The sequence below is a fragment of the Equus quagga genome, chromosome 16 (genome assembly GCF_021613505.1).
Source record: "Equus quagga isolate Etosha38 chromosome 16, UCLA_HA_Equagga_1.0, whole genome shotgun sequence".
NCBI classification, from domain to species: domain Eukaryota; kingdom Metazoa; phylum Chordata; class Mammalia; order Perissodactyla; family Equidae; genus Equus; species Equus quagga.
In genome coordinates, this window is record NC_060282.1 from 719,674 (window position 1) to 741,711 (window position 22,038).

General features: G+C 53.1%; 1 protein-coding gene across 4 annotated transcripts; it reads right to left on the reverse strand.

The window, feature by feature from the left end:
- Nucleotides 1–1,033: 1,033 nt before the first annotated feature.
- On the reverse strand, nucleotides 1,034–22,014 carry HSF1 (heat shock transcription factor 1). 4 transcript variants are annotated; one of them, XM_046641985.1, is made up of 14 exons: nucleotides 21,700–22,014; nucleotides 7,117–7,225; nucleotides 6,443–6,579; nucleotides 5,989–6,113; nucleotides 4,338–4,413; nucleotides 4,202–4,263; nucleotides 3,983–4,079; nucleotides 3,764–3,900; nucleotides 3,408–3,677; nucleotides 2,848–2,931; nucleotides 1,903–2,008; nucleotides 1,762–1,827; nucleotides 1,616–1,685; nucleotides 1,034–1,532 (listed from the first exon to the last, which is right to left on the reverse strand). In XM_046641985.1, the coding sequence occupies exons 1-14, from the start codon at nucleotides 21,814–21,816 to the stop codon at nucleotides 1,327–1,329; spliced, it is 1,662 nt and encodes a 553-aa protein (XP_046497941.1). In that variant the 5' UTR covers nucleotides 21,817–22,014; the 3' UTR covers nucleotides 1,034–1,326. The 4 variants fall into 4 exon arrangements, with proteins under 4 accessions (XP_046497941.1, XP_046497940.1, XP_046497942.1 ...); XM_046641984.1 differs by having other exon boundaries at nucleotides 1,616–1,688; XM_046641986.1 differs by lacking the exon at nucleotides 2,848–2,931 and having other exon boundaries at nucleotides 1,616–1,688; nucleotides 21,700–22,013.
- Nucleotides 22,015–22,038: the final 24 nt, after the last annotated feature.

Consider the following 22,038-nt stretch of genomic DNA (forward strand, 5'->3'; position numbering starts at 1 on the left):
TATGCTGGGGTGCCCATATGGGGGTGGGCACAGGGCCTTGGGGTGGGGGCTCTGTCTCTCTTGGATGAGGTGGGCAGCCTGGCCAAATCTTTGCCTGGGATCTCCCTCACTAGCACATGCTTCCACACAGAGGCTCACAGACATGGGTGCCTGCCCAAGCATCCGCAGTCCGCACCTCCTGAGTGCTGCTGGCCTGAGACTGGACCCTTCCTGGGCCTAGAAGAATCCCACAGCTTCCCTGGGCTTCAGCCTGCCTGCCCCGCCCCACTCAGTTCTCCTGGTGTTAGGGCTGGGTAGTCCACATGGTGCAGCCTGAGCACGGCTCAGGACACTCCTGCTCCTCTCCTGCACTGGGCCATGGCGGCACTGCGGGGAGAAGGGCTACCTGGGGTGCCCTTTGGACCCCAGGATAGGCAGCATCCCCGTGGCTCCTGCCTCCGAGATGGCCACCATCCTGGGCCCCGCTGAGGAGGGTGAGTAGTGGGTGAACTGGGGGCATGGGAGGTCAGGTGGGCCGCTTTGGCCTGGCTCCTCCCATACTGTGTGCCCCCCCCAACCCTTTGTCTGGCAGAGCTCAGGAGTCAGACCTGGAAGGCAGGGTGCGTTCCCACTGCCTTTCCTTTGGTTAGACCCCATGGGGCTGAGCCCCTCCCCTACCCCAAAGCCGGTGCAGCACCTTATGAATGCAGAGCAGAGATGGCTCTGCTGGGAAGACACACATGGTGCACCTGTTGTCTCACCTGCCCTGGTGGGAAGATTCTGGGGAAAGGGTTTCCTGCAGGCCCCACTGACCCCTCCCTGGTCCCCTGGTCCCCTGGTCCTTTAAGAAAGAATTCTGAGCAAACACAGGTCCTGTGGAGTCCTGTGGGCACGGGTGTGCTGGGGGCATCGGCCCTCCCTCCAAGGAGGCAACTGCAGCCCAGACACCCAGAACCTTCTGAGACCCCTGCGCCCTGCCCTAGGCCCCTCCTCATGCACCCTTGCCCACCTCACATCCCAAGGCGAGAGAAAACAGACACAGGAGGCCACAGCATAGAGCCTGTCCTTTATAGATCTCTGCCTGTCTTGTCCGTCCGTCTGTCTGTGTATTTATCTGTATATCTCTACGGAAGGGGAAAGGGGGACTCTCGTGTAAAAATCCAAAATACAATTCTGACTATGAACACCTGCAATACTGGTCAGTCCAAGTAAGGGGGGAAGCCCCAAGCTAGCCTGGCACTTGGGGCCACACCCAGCCCCCAGCTGGCCCCAGGTGCCAGGCTCCCCAAGACCAGCCCTGCACCAGGAGTGGGAGGAGGGCTCGGGGCGGCCCTCCTCCTGGGGCTTCTAGGAGACAGTGGGGTCCTTGGCTTTTGGGGGCTCAGAGCCCGTCAGCAGAGAGATGGTGGGGTCGTCTGCGTAGTCATCCCCCTCGGAGAAGTAGGAGCCCTCCCCCAGCTCGAAGAGCACCGGCATGTCGCTGTTGCCCACGTCCACAGAGCCCGGGTCCACCAGGAAGAGGGGCTGCGCCGTGTAGTGCACCAGCTGCTTCCCTGGGGGCGGGGGGCCGGGTCAGGGCACTGGCGGGTAGAAACAGGGTGCAGGGTCGGGTGGGGAACACGTGGGCTCAGCTCACCTGAGTCGGGGCTGTTGCTCTCTGCCTCAAGAGGCCTGGGGGGTTCCTGGGGAGAGAGGAGCTCCTGGATCTGCTGGGGCAGGAGGGTTACAGTGAGGGATCCTGCTTGTCCCGGGTTCCCCAATCCCCCCATGCCACCTACGCACGCTGGCCAGGCTGCTGTCAAGGTCAGGCAGGCTCATGTCGGGCACAGTCACCGAGGGGCTGAAAAGCTGTGGGGAAGGGAGGGTGGTCAGGCTGCGCCCGAGAGCAGGGAGGGTGCAGGTGCACGCAGGGACGGGACTCACATCCAGCAGGGCGCTGGTGTCCACGCTGAAGCCGTGGTTTGTAAGCATGGTCTGCAGGTTGTCCAGGTTGGAGTCCATGGCGTCCAAGTGGTCACTGAGCTCGGTCCTGGCCAGTGAGTGGGGCAGGTGAAGCGGTGCCCCGGGCACCCCCACCCAGATGCCTTCCTGCCGGCACTCACACCCGCCTGCCGGAGAAGGGCTCCCCTCGGCCACACGCACCCTGCTTGGGCTCAAGGGAGGCCGTCTGAGGTGGGGCCCCTTCACACACCCAGTGTGGGCCCAGTGGGGCAGTGTGTGTATGGACAGGGCTGGTATGCTTGGCCACTGAGGGGAGAGTGGCTCAGGCCATGCTGGCTCGTCCTGTCACCATGAGGCCCTGTAAGGCCTCTGGTAGCACTTCAGGTTGGATCAAGATGGCAGGGGAACCAAGGAGGGGTTCAGAGCCCAGAAGGGGCTGAGGGCACAGTTTTTCAGGTTTGACAAGGTCTTGCCTTTGCACTGGAAGACAGTAAGGATGGGGCAAGGGAGCCGTGCTCAGTGTGTGGGCGTCGGCCTCTCCCCTGGTGCATGCTGGGAAAGAGACCCGGCCAGGTCTGGCAGCCGTGACCAAGAAAGCCTTGGGCCATCTGGTGCACCCGGCCATTGGGCGGGTGGCCAGGCTGGCTCCTGGGGGTACCCATGGGGCCCAGCCCCACCCTGAGAGGAAGCCAGTCAGCAGCAGTGGCCACACCAGGCTGGGAGGCCTGTCCCTGTCAGTCAGTGACCTGGGACTCTGGCTTGGGCCCTAGAGCCTGGGAGGGCCACTCCCCGCTGCAGAGGGCCCGGGACACCTGTTCACCAGGCAGTGCCCAGTGCTTCTGGCAAGGCTGGGGTCTGGTCTGCGGCTGGGGAGGGGCCCGAGCTCTGGCGGAGCCCTCCTCCCTCCCCAGTGAGGACGGCGCTAACCCTGGCTGGACTCGGCCATGTAGAGAGGATGAGGGGCAGGGGAAGAGGCGGGCGACCCCAGACATCTGTGGAGTGCGAGCCAAACTGCAAGATACAAAGACAAGAGCCCCCGGATTGCAGGTGGGGGCTAGGTGGGCTCCATGCCCCCCACCCTTGCTCACTCAGCCTCTAGGGCAGGGCCTCTGCTGGGCAGCAGGACAGACACACGGACCCAGCAGCCTGTCGCAGGAGAGGGTGACAGCAGCAACCATGGTGGCGTATGTGTATCGAGGGGGCTGATTGACAGGGGCCTGCATATGGGGGACACACAGAGAGCAGGTGCAACAGGCCTGCCTGGCCACACACCCTTGGCTTCTGTGGCAACAGGACTGTGGGACAACCTGGCCGGTGTCCGTCTTCTTTTGCAGCCCCAAACTCTGAGCTCAGGGCCAGGTCTGCTGACTCACCCCCCGCAACCCCCATGCCTGTAGGCCTGAAGGCCACCCCATGTCCAGCCCTCCATGAGAGTCCTAGCCAGAGGCCTGGCTGTGCTTCCAGTGGCTGTGGGGGTAGGCACTCACTTGTCCAGACAGGCAACGCTGAGGCACTTCTCGGGGGCCGAGGCAGGTGGGGGCGAGGGGGGGCAGGTTCCCACTTCTGTGAGGGGCGTGGCCGAGGCGGCAGGGGCAGGCTCGCTCTCCCGCAGGATGGAGTCGATGAGGGTGGTTGGGGACAAGGGGGTCTCCACAACAGAGGGCGGTTGCCCGGGACTGGCCTCCTCCACCCGGGGGCTCCGGGAAGGGCTTGGGGGCTCCTCCTTGACTCGCACCAGGGGGCTGATGGACAGGGGTCTGCACATAGGGGACACACATTAGCAGGCGCCTCTGCGGGCCCCACCCTTCTCCCGACTCTGCTGGAAGGGTGACGCAGCCCCCACCTCTCATCTATGCTCCCGCCTGGGGAGGCCAAGGGGCTGCTGGGAGCCAGCTCAGTGATGTCGGAGATGATGGGTCCGGAGCTTGCAACAGCATCTGGGGAGTAGAGGCTGGAGCCGCTGTAGGCTGGGGATGGAGCCTGCCATCAAAGGGAGGTGAGCACGTGCGTGTGTGCCCGCAGCACCCACCCACCCAGGCTGGTCTGCTGCACAGGCGCTCACCGAGTAGGGGCCTGAGCCATGGATGTGCTCCAGGGAGTACTGCCTGCCGTACTTGGGCATGGAATGTGCCGAGCTGCTGTCGTTCAACATCAGAGGGCTGCGGGGAAGGGGTGGGGTTAGCTGCCTCTCCGAGGCCTCCGTGGCACCCAGTTCACAGCAAACAGGAGACGGGGCGGCCCAGGGCCTTGTGCTGAGGGGCAGGCATCCCCAGCGCCTCACATCTTTCTCTTCACCCCCAGGATCCGGTTCGACTGCACCAGCGAGATGAGGAACTGGATGAGCTGCGGGGTGGAGAGGCACAGTCAGCCTGGCCGCGGATGGGACCCACTGGGCGCCCCGCCGGCCCGCCTCGTACCTTGTTGACGACTTTCTGCTGCTGGGCGTGCTTCTGCCGCAGGCTGGCCACCTCCCGCCACAGGGCCTCGTTCTCGCTGCAACAGACCAGGTTTGGTCAGCAAGGCTAGATTCTAGAAGCCCCAGGCTGAGGGGCCTCCACAAATATTCCACCCTCACCCGGGCAGGTTGTAGGGCTGTAGGTGACCACATATCACCATGAACCCAGTCGCTGGCCTGTCTCCACCCCAGATGAGGACTGGCTGTGTGATGGAACTGGGGGCTAGGCCAGGGATTGCTGGCACCACCACTCCTCCCTGCTTGGCTGCACTTCAAGGGGAGGACACACAGAGGTCTCAGGTGGGGGTCAGGAGGGGCCCTGAGCTGTGGAGTCCCAGGGGAGGGGCTGGGGGCTGAGGGAGGATGCAGAGCAGGGCATGCTGGCTGCACCCCAGGATTCTGGCAGAGACCTCCTGGGGCCTTCCTGGACACAGTCAAGGCAGCAGACCCTTGAGCGCTGTCCCCAGCCACCTCTGTCTGACTGAGCCTGAGGACAGGAGGGAAGGTCAGGGGACAGTGGCAGTACAGCTTTTCAAGCTGCAGAGCAATGTATGGGGGTTATCCTGTGGCTTGGGGGGCTCAGGGTCATTGGGCCTGGGAGTGGCTCAGAAGTGGCCGCAAGGGGTGGCAAGGGCCACCTGGGCACTGTCCTCCCAAGCGGGTGAGCAGCACCGTGAGCAGGCCATGGTCTGCCCTTCTGATGGGCCAGCCCTGCTGAGCCCCTTGCACGTCTTCTTGACATGGAATTGATCCTCCTGGCCTCACCTTGAGAGGTGCCCATGTCCTGGAAGGCTAAGTTCACCTGGGCCCATCTCCAGGTGCCACACAGACAGTGGCTTCTGCTGGACTCCAATGTGAGGAGAGTCGGGGTCCAGGAGCCTCCTTCATGACATGAGGGTCACAAGGACCCAGCCCCAAGTGGCTGTGAGGCCATATGAGCCAAAGACAGCCACCCCAGGATGGGGTTCCTGAGGTTCCCAGGGCCCCCAAGGGCATGAGGGGAGACTCAAGCCGGCTGTCCAGGGGTCCTGGCTGGCGGGGAGCATAGGGCTGGTTAAGTGGTGGCCAGACGTGAGCCAGGGGCAGGGGTTCCAGAAAGAGCCCAAAATGCTTTCTGCTCCCCAGGCCTGTGGTAGAGGTAGGCAGGAGGTGACGCTGCGCTGAGTGATGCCAGGTGCAGCAGGAGCCAGCAGGAGAGGAGGGTACTGTGGAGGGCAGTGAGGGGGCCCAGCCGCCCTGGCCTGTAGAGAGGGCCTAGAGGGCTGTGTGAGCTTAGAAGGCCGTGCTCCGAGCCTGAGGACGCAGCCTGTGCTCGAAGCCCAGCTCTGCCTGTTGCTGCAAGAACCAGGTCGGAACCCCCCACCCAGGACTCGAGGATGGCACAGCAGGGGCCTGAGGAGGGCATGCAAGTCCAAACCTAATGCTGTGTTTGGAGAGATGAAGGCCTCAGAGCACCTGTTACAGAAACTGGAGGAGGCAGGGCTGGCAGGAAGAGGCCCTAGGAAGGAGTGGCCAGCTCCTGGCCTGTGTCCCCTCCTGGCTGCTCCCTCCTCTGGCCGCTCCCCAGGGGACCTCCTTGTCCCGCCTGTTCCCTTGCCCACCATGGAACCTACTGCTTCATGGCCAGGAGTTTGGAGTCCATGCTCTCCTGCTTCCCCTTCATCAGCTGTACATCAGTCAGCAGCTTGGTGACACTGTCCTGGCGAATCTTTATGTCATCATTCTTCAGGGTGGACACCTGGGTCCCCAAGGAGAGTAGTTACTGAGATGGCCCCCCAGGGAAGAGGGGAGGGCCTAGGACATAGCGGAAAGGGCCAAGGGGCTGACAGTCGGGGAAGGGGCCGTCACTGCAGCGGCTGATGGGAGAATGGGCGGGGGGAGTCCACGATGGACAAGCAAGGAGGGGAGGGCCCGTCAGGAAGAGGCTCGGTGCAGCCAGGCCAGCACGCGCATGCTGCACTGCCCTCGGCAGTGGATGGTCCCAGCAGGACACTGAGTGGATGTGGCTTCCCTTCACGGCCTGGAGGGAGGTCCGAGGATGCTGGGAGAGGGAGGCTGGCTACTCACACTGGTCACTTTCCTCTTGATGTTCTCAAGGAGCTGCTCCTGGCCGCGCAGGAAGCACGGGTGCTGGAACTCAGTGTCATCCCTCTCTGGTTTGACCAGACCGCCCTGCTCAATGTGGACCACCTTCCGGAAGCCATCTGCACATGATGGGGCAGGGGCAGCTCTGCCTCAGGGCTGGGGACTAGACCCCCAACTGCAGCTTGGCTACTGCCCCAGTGATAGACGAAGGGAGGCTCCTGGGGTAGGGCTGTGCATGGCATGGCTCCAGTCACATCTAGCACTGCCTTCTCAGAGACCCTGCCTGCAGTGGCCGGGTGGTCTTGGTCTGAGGGAGACCCCATGGCCCCACACATCACCTCTTCCCCAACGCATGTGGCTGTGTCCAGCTGAGGCTTCATGAGCTCTTCCCTGGGAACTTTCAGGTTCAGGCCCACGAGGACCCTTCTCGCCCAGGGAAGAGGCACCCCTGCCCCAGGCCCCCCAGGGGCGCTGGGCTCCAGGTCATGCCCCTGGCCAACACAGGGATCAAAACCTGGTGGCTCCATCCTTCACCACAGACCGGGTCAAGGTGCTAGGGTCCTGCTGTCTGTGGTCCACTTTCCAGCCCTGGCACGGCTGCCCAGACCCTTGAGGAGGCCCTCTGTCTCGTCCCCACTCGGAGGGCGGGTACTCACACATGTTGAGCTGCCGCACGAAGCTGGCCATGTTGTTGTGCTTGAAGTACTTGGGCAGCACCTCCTTGGCAAACTGGCCCTGGTCGAACACGTGAAAGCTGTTCCCACTCTGCAGGAGACATGTGGGTAGAGTTGCACGCAGTTGGTGAGGGAGACGGGTGCCCCTCCTCGAGTGGTGGGCAGTGCAGTGGGGCTGACCGGAGGTGCAGTTCGCCTCTGGGACCAAGAGCCAGATGTGCCTGGTCTCTGCCTCTCAGCTGATATACTTGCTGGAGGCCCAGGACTGGCTGATGGGAACCCTGTGGCCAGAGAGAGATGAGGGACCTCACCACAGCTGGGGAGCCCCTGTCCCAGGGTTCTGGAGGTTCCTGAATGCCAAGTTTACATTCATGAAACACCACAGCACTTCAGGCCCATTCTTTAGGAAATCCCATTTTAGCTTTAAACAGCAATTTTCCCCTAAGAATAGCCAAGACCCCAAATTGAGGCAGCCAAGAAAATGGAAGCCTAATTTTAGTTACTCTGGAGGAAAACACAGAGTTGTGTTCAGAAATGCAACTTCATTTTTCTTTTGGCATCTGAGATAAGAAATGGAAATTGTAAAAAAAACTGCCACACTATGCTTCTTCCATTTCTTTCCTGACTTTAGTCCAAAAGCTCCTAGGAGGAGCCATGAAGCAGACCTCTGTGCTAGCAGGAGCCCTGGTGGCCAGTGCAGGGTGCTGGAGCAGCCCAGACGGCCGGAGGTGGGTGTCCACAGGGGAGGGGCATGGACGGGACACGGCTCCCCTGAGACTCTATTAAGGACACTGGGAGCAGGCTTTCCCCGGTCAGAGGAAGGAGTTAAAGGACCGACAGGGAAAAGCCAGAGCGGCCCCTGTGGTGCTGCAGCAGAACTGGAGCACTGCTTCCCACGGCACACGTGGGTCTTAAAACGAACACAGTCACACACATGAGGTGAGTGGCAGTGGTGCAGAAACGACCTCTGAAACTTTCCTCCTCCAAAGAAGCAGTAAGAAAACTGGCAAAAAACGTTAGCCAACTCTTTCTGAACTCTGAAAACTAACCAAAAGAGTGTGGCACTACGGGGAGCATTTACTGAAGAAAAATGGTGGAATCTCAGGAAGATTAGTGAGCTGTGTGGCATGTGAACTTGCCCTAATGCTGCCTCTTCTCCTGTAACTGTGAAAACCAACAGCAGAAATCACAGGAAGAACCAGCATCCTGGCAGCCACTGGGGTGGGAGTGGGGCTGGAGCTCCTTCAAGGCCCCATTCCCAGGCAAGTATTATTTGATCTGAGCCCCCTGGAAGATTCCACTTACAAGGCTGTCTTTGTTTGATTTGACCCAAAGCTCTCCCAGTATAAAAAGCCTTCTCCCTAAGGATATTTGTTGGAAACATGTAGAGGCAATTTTTAAACTTTGTGGCTGCCTAAGACAGTGGATAACAGTTGGTACAAACAACAAGCTAACCAGAAAACTTGAAGAGCTGGGGAATGAGATATTGAGAGGGGCTTTGAAAACTCTGAAACATTCCTGGGAATCCAGAAGGCATGTGCACGTGCAGGGCTGTGTGCACACTCAGGACAGACCTGAGAAAGCACCACTCTCCCGTCTCCGGCTGACTGAGGCTCTGCATAAGCAAGAGGTGGAGGATAAGGGAGAGCTGTCAGCTGTCTGGCTGAGCACTGAAGGCATGCCCCAACACGTACACAGAGTCCCCCAGCAAAGGCTGGGAGGTTCACAGGTTCGAGGCATTAAAGGAAATTTCTGCCCCCTTCACTAACCTGATCACTGAGCGAACTGAGCAAAGACTTAAGTGGCCACAAACAACAAAGAATACAAACTGTCAGAATTAGTTCAGAAAAGTCACTAAACAAATGGCAACAGCTATAAGAAAAAGCAACAGCAACAAATCTGGGGGAGGGATGGTATAATCTGATACCCAGAGTTTAATATATGCCACATTATATTAATTGAAAGTCCAGTTTTCAACAAAAAATTATGAGCCATGCAATGGAACAAAACATGGCCCATACACAGGAAAAAAGAACCTACCCCTTAGAGGCCCAAGTGTTGCACTTAGCAAAGACTTTACATCAGCTATTTTAGATATGTTCAAAGAACAAGACGAAAACTGCAGCTAAGGAAGAAAAGCATGAGAGTATCTTTAAGAGTGGAGAATAAGAGTAAATATAGAAATTACAAAAATGAACGAAATCAGAATTCAGGAGTTAAAAAGTATAACTCAGATTTAAAATTCACTAGAGGGGCTCAAAGAGCAGATTTGAGCAGGGATAAGAAGGAATCAGCAGACACGAAGACAGGTCAATTAAGATAATCCAGTCTGAGGAACAGAAAGAAATAAAAATAAAGAAAAATGAACAGAGCTTCAGAGACGTGGGATACTAGCAAACACCAACATATGCATAATGGGAGTCCCAGAAAGAGGAGAGAAAGAATATCTGAAGAAATAATGGCCCTAAACTTCCCAAATTTGATGAAAAATATCCAGGAAGCTAAACAAACTCCAAGTAGCATAAACCCAAGGAGATTCACACCTAGATACTTAAACTGTAGAAAGCAAAGGACCAAGAGAGAATCTTGAAAGCAGCAAGAGAATAGACTCATCATGTACAAGGAATCCTCATAAGATTAACAGCTGATTTCTCATCAGAAACTGTGAGGTCAGAAGACAGTGGGATTACATACTAAAGGAGCTGGAAGAGAAAAACCCTGTCAACCAAGAATTCCACATCCAGCAAAACTATCCTTTGAAAATGAAGGCGCAGGTTCCACTTCTGGGATGGCAGTGTGAAGAGGTCCAATGAACTACTCCCAAGTGAAGCAAGCAAAGCTTGTTTAAATCATTCAGTCTCTGAAACTGTCTCAAAGGCATATAACAAATGAAGAAACATTTATTCAAGAAAACTTACTAAAACACTGTAGAACAGTGAGTCTGTAGCGTATGAGCCACAACCCACTTGCTCTAATTTGCCCTGACTGACACTCCACTCTGGGAGGGCATGGCCAAAAGGATGGGGGTTCCTCTCCCCTCAGTTTCCAATGGAGGCTTACTGGATCTCACTGAGAGGGGAAGACCACCAGCATTTCTCATCCTGTCCAACTCCAAGCTGAAGAGGCTAAATTCCTGGTGATTGAAACCAGAAGGTTGGGGGTCCCCTTCTCCACTTTGCTCCCACTCACAGAATGCAAGTTCTCCCCCTGGCATGGCAGGTCGAGAATCTGGGGGCTCTGACTGCCCTCCCCCCAGCTGGCACATAAGGTAGAGTGTCCATGCCGGGAGAGGCAAGCTGAGAAGACTAGAAGCTACCGCCCTGCCCAGGGCGCAGAGGAGCGGCTCAGAGAACAGGTCCAGGGGAGAGGAACTCCAAATCAAGAGTAACAAGCCAAACCATGGTCAGCTGTTCACACAGGAAAGCGACAGTTAAGAGCCCTCCTGGGGTCAGAACAAACCTCAAACACTGACCTTAAAAACTACCACCTCAAATGTAATTGAATCAGACTGTGAAGAATTTGTGCCCTAGGACACTGTCAAAAACAATAGAGCAATCAGGCAGTAATTATAGAGCCTAAAGGCTGGGTAGAATACCTTATGAGGCAGTGGACTAACAGAGATCAAAGAAAGAGGAAAGAGAGCCTGTTAAAATAGCCCAGCCAAGTCACAAAACAGGCAAGCAGAACCACAAACAATCACAGGAGGCGAGGAGTCACCCAGAAGTGCTACAGCACATTACCTAAAATGTACTTTTTCAACAAAATTACAAGATGTAAGGAAACAGTAAAGTGCAACTCATGCACAGGGGAAAAAAGAGAAAGCAATAGAAACTGCCTGTGAGACAAACCACACGTCAGACTTAACCAAGACTTCAAAGAAGCCATTATAAACATGTTCAAAGAACTAAATAAAATCAAGAAGTAAAGGAAGGCGAGATGACAGTGTCTCATCAAGCAGAGAATAACAATAAAGAGACAGGAATCATAAAGAAGAGCCACACGGAAATTCTGGAGTTAAATGGTACAGTAACAGAAATGAAAAATTCACCAGTAGGGCTCAACCGTAGATGTGAACTGGCAGAAGAAAGAGTCAGCGAACTTGAAAATAGATTGATAGAGATTCTGAAAGCTGAAGAACAGAGAGAAAATAGAATAATGCGAAGTGGACAGAGCCTCAGAGAACGCTGGGACACCTTTAACTGCAGCACCATCCATGTAAGGGGAGTGCCACATGGAGAGGAGAAAGAAAAGGGACCAGAACAAAGAGTCAAAGAAATAAGGCCCCACAACTTCTCAAATTGGCTAAAAAATATCCATAAACATGGTATGTGTCTCCATTTACTTAGGTCAACCTAGCTTCCTTTCATAAGTGTCTTTACAGTTCTATAGTTTTGGCATACAGATCCTCTGCACATTTTATTAGGCTTCTATTTAAGTACTTAATTTTTTTGAGCAACTGTGATATTTTTAAAAAAACCGATTTCCTATTGTTCATTGCTTGGTATGTAGAAATACATAGATTTTTGTGTGTTGACTTTGTATCTGGTGATCTTGCAAAACTCATTCTTTAGTTCTAGGAGTATTTCTGTAGATTTCCTAGGGTTTTCTATGTAGACAACCATGCTATCTGTGAATAAGGACAGTTCTATTTCTTCCTCTCTAATATATATGCCTTTAATTTCTTCTTTTTGTGTGTGTCTTAACGTACGGGACAGGACTTCCAGTACGATGTTGGCTAGAACTGGTGACAACGACATTGTGCCTTGTTGAGATCTTAAGGGGACAGCATTAAGTCTCCCAGCATTTATAAGGATGAAGTTAGGTGCAGGTTTTGTGGGCCCTTTTCTTTCAGGCTGAGGAAGTTCTCTGCTATCCCTAGTTTCCTGAGGGTTTTTTTTTTTTTTTAATATCATGAATATCAAATTTTGTCAAATGCATTTTCTGCATCAAATAATATGGTCATGTGTTTTTTTCTTCTTTAGATTGTTAACATGGTGGATTATATTGATTGATTTTAAAATCTAGAACCGTTCTTGTATTCTTGGGATAAATTCCATTTGTTGTGACATTCTTTTTATATATCGAATTTGATTTGCTAATATTTTATAGAAATTATGAAGGACATTAGTCTGTAGCTTTCTTGGGCTGTTTGTGTCTAATTTTGATATTGGGGTAATGCTTGCCTCATAAAATGAGTTGCAGTGTTCCCTCCTCTGCTTTTCTGGAAAAGATTGTGTATAATTCATGTTATGTCTTCTTCAAAGGTTTGAATTTGCCACTGAAATCATTTGGGTCTGGAGATTTTTAGGGAGGGTTATAACTAGGACTTAAATTTCTTTAACAGATTCAGGACCATTCCTGAATTATCTGTTCCACCTTGGGTGAGGTTTGGCAAGTTTGTGATTTTCAAGGAATTGGTCTATCTTATCTAAGTTGCCAAATTTACATGCATAGTGTTGTTCATAATATTTCCTTATCATCCGTTAGACTGCAGGGTGTGTAGTGATATACCCTCTTTCATTCCTGATACTGGTAATTTATGTCTCCTCTTTTTTTCTTTGGTCAGTCTTGCTACAAGTTACCAATTTTGATCTTTTCAAAGAATCAGCTTTGGAATTCATTTATTTTATTGTTTTCAATCCCATTGGTTTCTTCTATTGTCCTTACTATTTCCTTCTTTCTGCTTGCCTTGGGTTTACTTTGCTCTTCTTTTTCTACTTTATTAAGGTGGAAGCCTGGAAGCCAATCTTATTTTCTAATATAGTCACTTTGTGGTATCATTTCCCTCTGAGCACTGCTCTCAGCGAGCCTCACACTTTCTCAGAGAAGAGGTGTTTGGTGGACTGCTGGCAACGTCTGTGGCACAGGGATGGAGACCTCTCAGATGGAAGATGAGGGAAGAAAATATGGCTCCTTCTAGGGCTGCACCCTAGACACTTAGTCTTGATGGAGGCACTCTCCAGCCTGCCACTGTGCCTGTCTCCCCAGGTGGCCTCTATCATCCATCCACATGACTTAAACCACATCCTGTTTCACCCCCAAGATGGACTGTTTGCTGAGCTCTACCCCTGCTGACTGGGCATCTCTACAGAGCTGGCCACTAGGGATATTCCCCACCATATTTCTAAAAAGGAAGATATCTACAGCAAATTTACCATGTTAAGTGCATAGCTCAACCAATTTTTGACATACAGTTGTTTACCATCACAAGCAAGGAACAGAAAACATTTCCATGACCCTCAAAACTACCCTTGTGTCCCTTTGCAGTCAATCCCCTCCCTCATCCGCAGGCAACCAGTGATCTGATTTTTGTCCCCATGGTTTTGCCTTTTCTAGAATGTCATATAAATGGAATCACAGAGTATGTAGCCTTTTGGTACCTTTCGCTTAGCGCAATGCCTTTGAGACACAGCCATAACGTTGCACGGGTAAGCTGTCTGTCCTCTTAAATGCTGAGGAGTATTCCATTGTAGGGATGTCCCAGTTTGTTTATCCACTCACCAGCTGATAGACATTTGGATTGTGTTCTGTTTTTAGCGACTATGAATAAAAATGCTATAAATATTAGCGTCTGGGGTTTTTCCATCTAGACAGTTCACAGTTTTAGCTCCTACGGTCTATGATTAATTTGTTAGTTTTGTATATGGTATGAAGTAAAAGGCTTGCATCTGTGCTTATGGATGTCCGATTATTCCATCACCATTTGTTGAAAAGACTATTCTTTCTCCATTGAGTTACAGCAGCACTTTGGCAAAAATCAATTCACCTTAGATAGGTGGGTCTATTTCTGGACTCTTTAGTCTGTTCCATTTATTTATATGTCTATGGTTATGCCACAATCATTCAGTATGATTATAGCTTTATAGTAAGTCTTTTTTTTTTTAAGATTTTATTTTTTCCTTTTTCTCCCCAAAGCCCCCTGGTACATAGTTGTATATTCTTCGTTGTGGGTCCTTCTAGTTGTGGAATGTGGGATGCCACCTCAGTGTGGTTTGATGAGCAGTGCCATGTCCACGCCCAGGATTCGAACCAACGAAACACTGGGCTGCCTGCAGCGGAGTGCGTGAACTTAACCACTCGGCCACGGGGCCAGCCCCTATAGTAAGTCTTGAAATCAGACAATGTAAGTCTTGAAATTTTGTTCTCCTCTTCCAGCCTTTGGGGGAAAGTATGCTGTTTTTCACCATTAAGTACAATGTTAGCTGTAGGTTTTTTGTAGACGCTTTTTATTAGATTAAGGAATTCGTCTTTCTAGTTTGCTCAGCTTTTACCACGAATGGATGTGAATTTTGTCAGATGCTTCCTCTGCTCTTGAGGTGATCACATGGTTCTTCCCTTTCTCTGCTGCTGTGGGGAATTACATCGAGTGCTGGATGCTGACCACTTCCACCTGGAGAGCTCTCTGCCGGTCTCACACTCCACGGTGTCTCTGGCAGTCAGCATCATTCTCATCTGTGTTCTTCTGTGTGCAATTTCCTTTCTTTTTCTGGCTGCTTTTAAGATTGTCTCTTCATCACTCATTTTCAGCAATTTGATAGTGATATGCCTTAGTATGGTTTTTTGTACTTATCCTCCTTGGAAGTCACTGAAATTCTTGGATCTGTGGGTTTACAGCTTTCAAAAAAATCTCGGCCACTATTTCTAAAGTCTCCTCCCTTCTTCATTCTGCAGTTGTGTCTTAGACCATGTGCTGTCTGCCCCGTGAGGTGCTGGTCACCTTTTCCGTCTTTTTTCTCTCTGCATCACTGTGGATAGTTTCTATTGCTATTCTAGTTCAGCGATCTTTTCTTCTGCAGTTTCTAATCTGCTATTAATCTCCAATGACTTATAAAACCAAGCTTTTAATTTTAGAATAATTTTAGATTTACAGGAAAGTTTGCAGATGGTGCAGAGTTTCCATATACCCTACATTCAGTTTCCCTATCATTAACATCTTGCATTATGTATGGTGCACTTGTCACAAGTAATGAATCAACAGACTTTATTACTAACTAAAGTCCTTATTTTATTCAGATTTTCTTCATTTTTACCTAATGTCCTTTTGTTCCAGGACATCATCCAAGATATTACATTACATTTAACTGTTATGTTTCCTTACTTTCCTCTTGGCTATGACAGTCTCTCAGACTTTCCTGGTTTCTCATGACCTTGACAGTTTTGAGCACTCGTCCAGTACTTTGTAGAATGTCCCTCAACCTGGATTTGTGTGATGTTTTTTCTCATGATTGGTGGGGGCTATGTAAGTTCCTGGAGAGGAAGACCACAGAGATGAAGCGCCCTCCTTGTCACTTCATGCCAGGGCATACACTATCGACAGGACTCATCACTGCTGGCGCTGACCCTGATCACCTGACTGAGGCCTCGCCTGTCTGGTGTATCCACTGCACAATCTGCCCCACCCCCATCCTGTGCTCCTTGGAAGGAAGTCACTATGTGCAGTCCACACTTAAGGGGTGGGGAGTTATGAGTCACTTCCTTGAAGGGGAGTATCTACAGAAATAATCTGGAATTCTTCTGCATGGGAGACTGGTTCCAATGACATTTTGTTCAATTTCCTTTCTTTTTATATCTTCCATTTCTCTGTCTTCATGTTTTTGCTTTACTTTCTTGAGCACACAGAGCATTTTTAGAATTGTTTTGATGTCTTTGTTGGCTGGTCCCATCACACCTGGGTCCATCACAGTGACTATTCCATTCTTTGTTATAGGTCACATTCTCCTGTCAAATGGTTCATCTATTAGTTCTGACTGGATCCTGGACACAAGGAACACTATGCTGTGTGGGTTTTGCTGTCTTCCCTTCAAGAGTGCGGCTCTTTTAGTTCTGGTAGGCAGTTAAGTTCTGTGTAGATCAGCCTGATCCTTTCAAGGCTTGTTTTGAAGCTTGTTTACATTGCATCTGAGGTGGCCTTTTCTCTGGGGCTAATTGAGCCCCACTTCCAAGCAGTGGCTCTTCTGAGATCTCTGTTGAATGCCCTGTAGGTTCGAAGCAGTTTCTCTGCTCTGGCTGTGAGAACTCAGATAACTCAAGGCCCTGTATGAGCTCTGGTGATTGCTCACCTCATAGCTCCTTAGCAGCTCTTCTTTCCCTAGAAGGTTCTTAGACTGGCTTCATAAGTCCCATCCCATGGACTGGTGAAACAGTACTCAGGCAAAGACCCAAGGGGGCTCACGTGCAGACTCCTGGAGCTCTTTCTTGGTACAGCTCCCTCCTCTCTGGTACCATGCCTCGCAACTTCTAGCTGCCTCAGCTTCTCCAAGGTCTGGGCTCTGTTAGGTTCCCCCTTTCCACACCAGAGTTTGAAAACTGCCTCTAGGTGGAAAGCCTGGCCACCTGTGTGGCTCACCTGTCCTTCCTGTTTTCCAATCCTGAACATTGTTCAAGGGTTAAGTTCACATTGAACATGTCCTGCAAGCCCTACCTTAAGGGCTGTTAGGAGTTTCAGAGGGTCTGCTGGTGTTTCCCCCACGGAATCCAGTTTAGCCTCCCTACGTCAGTGGTTCAAGGGCCCTTCTCTGCTGACCACAGGCGATTCTTGGAGGAGGTCTTGGCTTACCCTTGGGTATAATGAAAATCTGTGATTGGAAATATGGAGGAACCATGGAGAAGTGGTTGCCCAGCTGCTGCCTCAGTAAGCAACGCCCTCGCCCCATGAAATGCAGTTTAGTAAAGGCCAAGTCTTACTGTAAATTCAGAGCCTGTGACCATATTTTCTACAGTACTGCAAACAACCTGAAATGTATATAAAATTCGGCATGTATGTACATTTTTAAAGAAACAGGGTCCTTGTCTTTGAATATTTTTTCAAAGGGCTCCACGACCCAAAAGGGTTAACGACCGCTGTATTCCATGAGGCGCCACCTGCGCTTTTCAAGTATCTGCCCAGGACACTGTAGTCCCCGTTTTTGTCCCTGGCCAATCCAAAAACTATTCTTTCTGATGTGCTCTGGTCTCCTGGATGTGGCTGGCTGACCAGCCTCTGCCTTCCAGGAACACGGGCAAGCAGTGAATGTATGGCTGGAACCAGCGTTTGATGTGAGCGTTGGAGCCACGCGGACATACAGCAGAGAAATCCAGTCTGAAGAGCAAGGTGATGGGAGGCGCAAAGCTGAGTGCAGAACGGGGGGCCACTTTGGTCCTTCTCCCCCAGTGCTGGTTTTGTCCTTATCTGAGTGTGACACCATCTGTACAGTTCTCGTGTCATTTTCTTGTTTCTGCTCAAGTTAGCTTTAGTTAGTTCCTACAACACAGCTCCCGTGACCAGTGCATCTCTTCTAATCTCTGGTCACTGGCCCCTGTGCTCAGATCTCCAGGCCTATCAAACAAGTGCAGATCGGTGACTCTGCTCACTCCATGGCCGTCAGGGTCGAGAGGGAGTAGACTGTGGGAGCAGGTGCCAGTGCTGCCAGGACCAGGAAACATTCAGGGGGCTAGCCTCCCTCCTTTCAAAACAGCCTGTGAGACCAGCCTCCCTTCCTCCCTCCAGACCTTGAGGAAAACTTGCAGCCTCTGCAAGGTCTAGTGAGCATGAGGGCTCTGGCCCAGCCCCTTGTGAGACCTGATGGGAGCTGTGTGCTCAGTCCAGGGTGAGTCCTGCAGGCCCCACTGACCCCTCCCTGGTCCTTTAAGAAAGAATTCTGAGCAAACACAGGTCCTGTGGAGTCCTGTGGGCATGAGTGTGCTGGGGGCATCGGCCCTCCCTCCAAGGAGGCCACTGCAGCCCAGACGTCCAGACCCTTCTAAGACCCCTGTGCCCTGGGCCCCTCCTCACGTGCCCTTGCCCACCTCACATCCCAAGGCGAGAGGAAACAGACACGAGAGGCCACAGTGTACAGCCTGTCCTTTATAGATGTCTGCCTGTCTTGTCCGTCCATCTGTCTGTGTGTATATGTGTATATCTTTACAGAAGGGGAAAGGGAGACTCTCATGTAAAAATCCAAAATACAGGGGCCGGCCCCGTGGCTGAGTGGTTAAGTTCCTGCGCTCTGCTTCAGCGGCCCAGGGTTTCGCAGGTTTGGATCCTGGGCGTGGACATGGCATCGCTCATGAAGCCATGCTGAGGCGGCATCCCACATGCCACAACTAGAAGAACCCACAACTAAAAATACACAACTAGGTACCGGGGGGCTTTGGAGAGAAAAATGAAATCTTTAAGAAAAAAAAATCCAAAATACAATTCTGACTATGAACACCTGCAATACTGGTCCATCCAAGTGGGGCAGGAGTCTAACTAAGAAAGCAGGTGGGGTGGGGCCAGAGCTTGCCCTGAGGGCATGGGCAGGGTCTCCTGCTGCCCCCTCTTCAGGAAACGTGCAGTGCTTGGCAAAGGCAGGCGTGGGCACGAGCTGGGCATGGGTGGAGAGTCTGGCCTTCAATCTGCTCTAACCCTCCTCTAGCTCTTACTTTAAATTTCTTGATGTGTTTGAGACTCGGTTTTCTTATCTATAAAATGGCCATGTGTCACCTCTTTGCATAACTGTGATAGAGCAGAACTGATATACGAGAAGGCTTAGCCTGATGCTGCACATAAGGACTGAAGAAGGACAGTGGTGGTCCCATCTGGTGGCCGTTTCTGTAGCGCTCCAGGTTCAGGGATGCCCTGCAGTGTGCTTCACAGCCTGCTGCTCGGTGCGGTAACATGGGCTGCTCCTTCTGCATTGCAGGTCAACTTCCAAATCCTCAAAGGTGGCACCCAGAGGGCCTGCCAGGTCCTGCCGGCTCTCTGAGAATGAGCTCGGCAGGCTTGCCGGGCCATGCCCGCCTCTCAGAGCCTGGGGAGCAGGAGTGGCCCAGCCTGTCATGGGAGCTCTGGAAATGGTCTGTGACCAGCTCTGAGTGCCCAGGTGTGACCAGGCCAATCCCTCAGTGGTCTCACAGGAAGTCAGCAACCTAACTGCAGGGACTGCTCTGTCCCTGACTCTCTCCCCAGAGACCCAGCTGCTCCAGAGCAACCCTCTGACCACTGGCACTCACACGGGCCACCTGGGACAGGCGCTGGCCTTGGTGATCTCCAGTTCCTAGGTCTCTGGGATTTCCCACGGTCCCCACACAACCCTGTTGGGGTCATTCCTGTTCCCAAAGAGAAGAGAACTGCATTCATCAGGCTGGGACTACGGTGAGGCCAGAGAGGTGCTAGGGGCCAAAATTTAAGGAGGTCCTCACTCTAAGGGCCTTCAAGCACAGGCAGGTTTAAAAAGAAGTGCCTCCTTAACCTACGCCCCTGAGCACCTCCCAGCCTCACCCTGGCCCTGATCCCTGGGCTAGGCAGGCCTAACTCATGGAGTGTCCCAGCGGGCACAGGAGGCGGGGGAACAGCACCAACTGCAGGTCAGGAGAGCTGCGGTGCATCCCCAGGCCACATTCATGGCCACCAAATTCCCTCCCGAGAGCAGTGGGAGCTGCAGTGTCCTGCAGGACGTGTCTGGGGAACAGCTGCATCTCTACAAGCCTTTGCTTATTCAGCCAAAGCACTATACCGGGTGCATCTTTAACTGGAGAAGGGTTTGGAGGGTGGGAAAACCGACATGACTCTCTGGGGCAGTGACCTGTTGTTCTCTCCCTCAGACTGGGCAGTGCAAGCACAACACTGTCCAACCCTGGCCCTACTGGCCAGAGTTTCTGGGGCTGGAAGCGCTCTCCCCATTCAGCCTTGAGAGTCAGCCACCGCACCTCTGATTTCCCCTCGTCCCCTGGGTCAAAGAGGGGTTCTCTTGGCAGAACGGCAGATGAGAAAATTCCAGCACCAAGAGCACAGACAATGGTCTTTCAAGGCCTCTGAGAGCTGGACTCTGGATCACGAGTCTGCACAAGTCCCTGCGTGGGCATCCTTGAGGCCACAGGCACAGGATCATCTTTCTCGGGGCCGGGCAGCTCTGTAGCCCCTGCCCAGCCAGAAAAGGGCATCCTTCCACTGCTGAGCTAATGTTTCTGCACTCATTGTCAGCGCCACCCTCACCGCTGTGTCCTGCACTAACCACACCCTGCTCAACCCATGTACACACCAGGTAGGGTCAAACACTTGTTTTCCAGCCAGCTCCCCGTCCCCCCAGGGGGAGCACACCAAGAGGGCTCACAAATAGTGCAGCCACTGTGCGTGGAGGCTGTCACAGGCCTGATCGTGTCTGACTTCCCTGCTCAAAGGTCTTGCCCAGAACACAGGCTGTGGTTCCTGGAGACCACACTGGTGGCATTTCACCCACACGCCTCACAATCTTTCAGCAGAATCAGCAAGAAGATTAAGGGGCAGGACGGATCAACCTAGTAGGATTAAGCTCGGAATATCCCAGAGGATCTCTGATGCCCCTCCCTGAACTGGGTAAGAGTGTTTCCCGCGAGTTAAGGGGAACGAAAAAGAGAAAGGAAGGATAAACGAAGATGGAAACATGAGGTCATTTCCTTCAGTCAGGAAGGTTTGAGGTCTAGAACAAGGGGATGGTGCTAGCACAACAGCCTGCAGGAAGGCACACTGGCCCTCTTCAGGACTTGTGCCCACCATTAAAGAGACAAGCACTGGGGAATGGAGGATGCACACGTGGAGATGTCACCGGGAACAACACGAAGTATCTCCAACAAGAAGGCTGTATGATCTCTAGACTCTTTATTCCCAAATGCCCTTTAGGCAGAGCAGAGCCTCAGCATGAGAGCATGAGAGTCTCATTCTCAAGAATGAGAGAACCTGGCCTACAACTCAGGGCTAGCTTCAGCCTGGACTTCTCTTTGTTCCTACCAGCTTAAGAGCGTGAAAAAGAAGCACTTCACAGAGTCTGAGAAAGCCGGTGTCTTGGCCCTCAGGAGGTCAAGCACGTTTGGAGGTATCCAGAGGCTCTGCACGACCAGACAGCCTTTCTTCAGGCCACACATTTGCCTGCCCTGGGCTAGGGCTCTGGTCTTCCTCGGACACGAAGTCACAGCGAGGATGTGAACAGCAGATTCTGATCTCCAACTCCAGACACAGTCTCTGATACACCTCTGCAAACCGGAGCTGTCCGGTCTTGCAGGGTCAGACCATGTAAACAAGCCTGCTGCCTGGCAACTAGAGACAGGGACGTGAATAAAGACGCCCTGGGAGGAATGAAAAACAAAGCCGCTCTTGGGAAACCCAGCTCTGGTATTTGGACACGGGTTCGAGGTCAGCCTGAACTTCATGACGTTTTACTTTGCGTTTTCGTTCCCTTTCCTTTTACACTAGAGCAACGCCCTCCGATTCATGCGCCAAGTCCTGATTTTCCCCGAATAGGCGCCGACCACACCACCCTGGTAACTCATTTGAGAAGACACAGAGGGCCACCTGGGCACAATGTTTGCCAGCGAAACTGAGCGCTGTTCTGAGCACAGGCACGCTTCCGCAGTTGTCCAGCGGTTAGCAAAAGACCAAAGAAGGAAAGGCCCTTCCTGCTCGCCCAGGGAAACGGCGTGGGCAGGAGCCGAGAAACGGGCCTCGGACGCTTCCCCTCCGAACCCTCCCTCTGGGATCCCTGCCCCCACTCTCGGGGTGGCGAGGCGGGGGCCCGGTCCTGCTCCTCCCAGGGACGCGCCACAGCTTCCCGGCCTGCCCCGACCCCTCACCGGGCTCCAGCAGATAAGCGCGTCGGTGTCCGGGTCGCTCACGAGGGTCCACAGCTTGGTCAGGAAGGCCGGGACGTTGCTGGGCCCCGCCGCGCCGGGGCCCACGGGCAGATCCATATCGGCAAGGCGGGGAGAGGCGGAGGTAGCGACCGTGACGAGGGGCCGAGGGCCGGGCTAGCACCGCCGCCGCGCCTGCCGCCCAGGCTGCGCCGCCGCCGCCCGCTGCGCACACACGGCCCCAGGGCCTAGCATGGCCGCCGCCATCTTGCGACGGGCGCGGTCCCGCCGGCGCCGCCCGCCCGCGTCCCCCCGGCGCGCGCACGCTGGCTCGGCCCCGCC

Excerpts from the sequence above, each read along its gene's own strand:
- HSF1 (XM_046641984.1), bottom strand. The coding sequence starts at position 21,816 with ATGGATCTGCCCGTGGGCCCCGGCGCGGCGGGGCCCAGCAACGTCCCG. Across the intron at positions 2,009-2,847 it reads CATGGCCGAGTCCAGCCAGG|GACCGAGCTCAGTGACCACT; the intron begins GTTAGCGCCGTC and ends CTCACTGGCCAG. Across the intron at positions 1,828-1,902 it reads ACACCAGCGCCCTGCTGGAT|CTTTTCAGCCCCTCGGTGAC; the intron begins GTGAGTCCCGTC and ends CCTTCCCCACAG.